Source organism: Triticum dicoccoides, chromosome 7B (assembly GCF_002162155.2).
Source record: "Triticum dicoccoides isolate Atlit2015 ecotype Zavitan chromosome 7B, WEW_v2.0, whole genome shotgun sequence".
Taxonomy (NCBI): domain Eukaryota; kingdom Viridiplantae; phylum Streptophyta; class Magnoliopsida; order Poales; family Poaceae; genus Triticum; species Triticum dicoccoides.
The window spans coordinates 5505853-5511610 of record NC_041393.1 but is presented as its reverse complement, the minus strand read 5'-3'; the positions used below and the strand labels follow the sequence as shown (position 1 = coordinate 5511610).

The following is a 5758-nucleotide window of genomic DNA, read 5'->3' as shown; positions in this document are numbered from 1 at the left end:
GTGACCTTTAGTACCGGTTCGTGCCATGAACCGGTACTAATGCCTCAAACCCCATTAGTACCGGTTGGTGGCTTGAACCGGGACTAAAGGTCTAACCTTTAGTCCCGGTTGGTGCCACCAACCGGTACTAATGGGCATCGCACCCTTTAGTCCCGGTTCGTGGCACCAACCAGGACTAAAAGGTCCAAACGAACCGGGACAAATTGCCCACGTGGCCCCTGGGTGCACGAACCGGGACTAATGCCACCATTAGTACCGGTTCTGGACTGAACCGGGACTAATGGGCTAACCCGGGGTGGACTAAAGCCCTCTTTTCTACTAGTGAAAGATGACAGTGAACAGGGATCTTAACTTAATGGCATAGTTTTTGAGTTGTTATTTTTTGAAAATTTAGATGTATTAACAATCTCAATGATGTCGCTTCCATCTCTAGAATGCATGCAAGTAATAAGCTCACTCCCATACTCTCATGTCTCTCCTCTCAACAAGCATGCATGCTATTGCGAGTGATAAATGGGTCGTCGAAAAGGCCAAGTGAACCACATCTCAGATTTCCTCATGGAGTAGCAATCCCTTAGAACAACTGGGCCAGGAAAAATACAAACACTGGGATGTCAATTAGCCTAACATGAAATCTGACGGCTGAAATGGCTCAGGGCGTGAGAGGGCTGGGTTCAGGTTTAGTTTTACGTACTGTTTAAATGAGCATACATCTCCCAAGTCGTATACTAAATAATGCAACGTACTTAACACAAAGAACGAGGGATACCAGCAACATGTCACTGCATGGACGGTCACCTGGATCAGGTACCAGCAAGCATATGCGAAGCTGCTGCCTACCAAGAATATTGTCCCTCTTAGTTGATTGCCTGCACCCTCGGTTGTTTGTTCCTTGGGGTCGATCTTCAGGATGGGATCCCAGAGATGCAACGCCTTGCCCTTGTAAAGGCTAATGAGCATTGTGCCTCCAACAGAGAACAGAACGCCTGTGATCTTCAGCGATCCAACCACACTCCAGATTCGCAACGTCTCCATTCTAAATGTTCAAGCATATATACCACATACGTGTGTTCGAAAATAAGATAAAAATATAATGAAAGTTGATTAGCAGTTAGAACATTTGAATCCATCCCCCGAGTTTGCATCCTTTTGTGGGTTGTCAAGGAGTTGATTTAAATAAATGCTAAGTTTATTGTGATGCACAAATAATGAAGCAATTTGGTACCTGAATACAAGCGACAGTATGAAGGTGGCCAGCGGAATTAGGTTCACAAAGATGACGGCGTAAGATGGTGTTGTGTCACGGAGGCCATAGCAGTATAAGCTCATCGGCACTGCATACCTGTACATCACGACGCGCGGTCACTTGAGTTAGTTTATATGATGTTCATTTAATTAGTTCATAGAAGTATATATTGTTTGGACTAGTATTTTGTTCACGCAGATGGCCCTCTAAGGCTCTCTAAAATCAGCTATGTATTAGCTTAAATGAATGTGACTACTTTTCTCTTTCCTTATGTGAGGGACTGAGGGGTACTGTTCTCTACGACTACGACTGAAGCTCTCGTCATCCAAACACTATATAAGTCTACTATATAAACATGTAGCTGACTTGGAGAGAATAATGTACCCTAGCACTAATCACTATAGTATGGCGGCTTTGACTTATCACAAGTTCATTTGCTAGTCAAGCATCTAATCGAAGTTTGCTAATGAGAGATCCTTTATAGGAGATTTTAACCTACACCAGAAATAATGTCTTAAAGAGTTCAGGAGGTACAACATCCACCGTTATAATAAAAAAAATATAAAGTCAACTACGTACATAGTTAAGTTAGTGGCGATATATATGGAGCAACTAGGCCATTGAGGTACCCAAACAAAATAAACAAAGAAAAACAGTTCCTGACAATCATTTGCACGTCAGCATGCGCGCAGGTGCGATGTAACAGCGTTTGGACATTGGACTGATGAACAAACGTACCCGATGAAGGCGTTGAGGAAGATCCATCCCGTGGCGTGCCAGCCCATCTCCTTCCACTTGCCCCTGCATGCGCGCAACCGAAATCCACAATACCATGCATGGGATCAGAACTGGCAACTGTTTTCTTTTCCAGTTTGTTGGAAGATTTTTTGGAAGCTATGGATAATTAAGAGTGAATATATACCTTTCGTAGATGAGGGCCAGGGGGAGGATGACGGCGGCGCCGAAGAGGCTGCGGTAGGCGAGGAGCGCGAAGATGAAGATGCCGCCGCTGATGGACAGCTTGGACAGCAGGATCATCCCCGTGATGAACAGCTGCACCAGCACCATCGACGCCGGCGTCCTCCACTCCCACCCCGCCGCCGGTTTCTGCGTCTCCGCGCCGATGTCCATGGATCGATCGTTGCAGCCGATCGATCGCCGTCTCTCCGTGTATATATGTACTAGAGGTGGGCAGGGCCACCTATCTTGCTGCTGCTAGCCAGGGAAGCATGCACTCAAACTTGGGAGTACATATGCACGCACATAGGGGCCGGCGGATCCGTGGTCTCGTGCAGCTCGATGCTCCCCTGCCTCCGGTCAGGGGAGGGGGAAAGGGATGTGAATTTTGCCCTGTGGTGGGTGTCCCCCTGATAAACGCATCGTATACGAGTCCGTTGTAACAACCACATGACGTGCATGAGTGGGCCATGCTTATTGCATCCATTTGCCGGCCGGTCTGCGGTACCGGGCCGTGACGTCTTCCCGGTTTACAAACGGTTTATATTTCTCTTGGGGGTCTGACAAAGGCTCCAGCCACGCTTGTTGGTTTTTGCAAAAAAAAAAGGAAGAAAAAAATATATACATGCAACTTTTTTTTCCCAAACACGGCACAGTTGCAGATACTTACAACTGTTGGAAATATTAGCACTTTTCCGATTAGACTAACCCACAAATAAGCAGTAAGCATGACAAATACGGTATGCACCTCATACCGATTCCTAAGCATACTAGCACGTATAGTACATAGAATCGAACCATCTATGATCAGAGCATATAGGCTAGCACAAGTACGGGTAAATGAGGGATGAACAGATCATACCCTCCGGTTGCCCAAGCCAATGCGGCGGCGGCGGCGGCCTTGGCGTCGTTCGTGGCCTTCTTCTTGGCGGCAGCGGCGGCGACCATGGTGTCGATGCAGAGGAAGTAGTGGAAGCAGAGGAGGACGAAGACGGGGATGGATCGGGGCAGTCGCGTCGAGACGCTCACCAAAAACCTTATTGCCGTTCTCCTGGACAGGATCCCGAATGGTAGGGTTCCGGAGGCACCTACTCTCCCGATCAACCATGCACGCGATCGTCGGGATGGGATCGCCGGAGGCAGTTCAGAGTGAGCAACAGTAGATGACAGCTAGGATTACACGTGAGGGAGTGAGTAAACTGAACATGCTCACTCTACTGACCAGAGCCTTCTTATATAGGCCGTCGGGTAGAAAGTCGTGGGCCTGGGCGGCAGCCCACGACCGAGTCGACGCGCTCCGGGGAAGGGAGTCTTCGTTCTCGGAGAGGAGTCGTGCACCCATGAAGAGAGCCGACGTATCCCGGGAACGCAACCAGCCAGGGTCCAACGTCTCAGACAGTGGCGCATCTATTAGCGACTCGTTAATTAATCCAAGATTAATTAATTCATTCCTGACCAGCAAAAAATAAGCTTCGGCTCGGCGAGTTGTGGCGAGGCGGGCGGCGGCAGAGGAGGAGCGTGCATGTACCATCCCTCTTCCCAAGCTCCCAGCCTCCCAATGGCAAGTGGTAGAGCAGCCCTTATAAAGGGGTTTCAACTCTTCTCAACTAGCAAGGTGGTACTAAATTTCCCACCACCTGCCATATCCTACATGGGCCTCAAGATTAAACAGGAATCGTTGTTCATATGGGCCTAAAGCCCATCTATGATTCAACAACAAACACATACATACACTACGCTACGAAGGAAAATCCTATTGGACGCTCGCTGCGTCGACTTGTCGAGGCTTCGCACAGGGAGCTAGCGATAGCGATCAAGATGGGCCGGCCCAGTTAGGAGATAGCGCTGGGGCTGTAGCTTCCGGTTTTGGGAACCTTCTGGAGGGTTCCTGAACGGTTTTGGGAACCTTCTAGAAGGTTCTTGAACCGGGTTTTCACTGGTTTTTTCTGTTTGCTTTTTCTTTGTTTTTTTCCCTGTTTTTTTCTTTTTCTTTCTTTGTTTTTCTGTTTCTTTATTTCATTTTCAATTCCTTTGTCTTCTTTTTGTTCACATTTCAAATTATGTTTGGGAGTTTCAAAAAATCTTCCCATTTCAAATTCGCGCTTCCAAATTTGTTCTCCATTTCAAAATTTGTTTTCAACATTCAAAAATTGTTCGTGCTTTTAAAAAATTGTCCGCGCTTCTAAATTTGTTCTCCATTTTAAAATTTGTTCTCAACATTCAAAAATTGTTCGCGCTTAAAAAAATTGTTCTCCATTTCAAAATTTGTTCTCAACATTCAAAAATTGTTCGTGCTTCCAAATTTGTTCTCCATTTCAAAATTTGTTCTCAAGATTCAAAAATTGTTCGTGCTTTCAAAAATTGTTCGAGCTTCCAAATTTGTTCTCCATATCAAAATTTGTTCTCAACATTCAAAAATTGTTCGTGCTATAAAAAATTGTTCGTGCTTCTAAATTTGTTCTCTGTTTCAAAATTTGTTCTTAAGATCTAGAAAATGTTTGTGCTTTAAAGAAATGTCACAAATTCCAAGAATATTTGGGAAACTCAAAAGTTGTTTGTGTTTCCAAATTTTGTTTTGAAATTTGAAAAATTGTTCATGTGCAGAAAATGTTTCCGTTCCAAAAAAATATGTTCGCATCTCCAAAATTCGTTTGTGTGTTGAAAAAATGTTTGAGTTTTCTCAAAATGTTCAGAACTTTCAAAAATTGTTCGCATTTTAGAAAAAAGTTCCAGATTTCAAAATTTGTTCACCGTTTCTTCCTGTTTATGAAATATGTTTGGAATTACGAAATTTTTTCACGTTTTTTTAATTTGTTTGTGTTTTCAGAAAGAATGACAATCTCAAAACTGTTCATTATTTCAAAGGAATATAAGAAAAATCATAAATGTTTCAAATCTGCCGCTGCTTTCTGTTCATTAGAGTTCGCGCTATACAAATTTTATAGCATTTCTTTTTCTTGGAATGTTTCTGTTCAAATTTATCAGAACTTTTCAAATAATGGCCGGCATTTCAAAAAATGTTCTCGTTTCCAAATTTTTGGTCATGTATTCAAAATTTGTTCATGTTTCAATTTTGTTGGGATTTTTGAATTGTTCTCCATTTCAAAAAAAATTCTAACAATTCCAAATAAATTCGTGATTTAAAAAATTGTTCCTCTTTTAAAATTTCGCTCATAAATTCAAAAAATGTTCATGTTTACGAAAAAGCTCAGAATATTAAAAACTGTCCCTGTTTTCAAATGATGTTCGTGTTTCCAAAAAATGTTCGGGAATTGCAAAATATGTTTGAGAATTACGAGAAATGTTCAGCAAAAAACAGTTCCCATTATCAAATTTTGTTCTCAAATTCAATATATATTCTAGTTTTTGAAAATATTCTGGAATTAAAAATAATGTTTGCACTGTTCAAAAATTGGTCCCTGTATTAAATTTTTGTTTCTCAAATTTCAATAAATGTTTGGGTTTTCATCAAATATCCTGGAATTTCAAAATGTTTTCTGTTGAAACATGTTCACGTTTCTATTTTATTTTTTCAAAATTAGAAAATTTTTTGAG

General features: G+C 42.7%; 1 protein-coding gene across 1 annotated transcript in view; it reads right to left on the bottom strand.

Annotated features, from left to right (window-relative positions):
- LOC119340229 (WAT1-related protein At5g64700-like) overlaps positions 1 to 2590 on the bottom strand; it is a 6297-nt gene extending 3707 nt beyond the window's left edge. The window contains exons 1-4 of the mRNA XM_037612127.1: positions 2169 to 2590; positions 1985 to 2047; positions 1226 to 1342; positions 799 to 1036 (exon numbers count right to left, since the gene is read on the bottom strand). Coding sequence (XP_037468024.1) covers positions 799 to 1036; positions 1226 to 1342; positions 1985 to 2047; positions 2169 to 2377 — 627 coding nt within the window. The 5' untranslated portion in view covers positions 2378 to 2590. The remainder of the gene's footprint in view (positions 1 to 798; positions 1037 to 1225; positions 1343 to 1984; positions 2048 to 2168) is intronic.
- Between the last annotated feature and the right edge of the window lie 3168 nt (positions 2591 to 5758).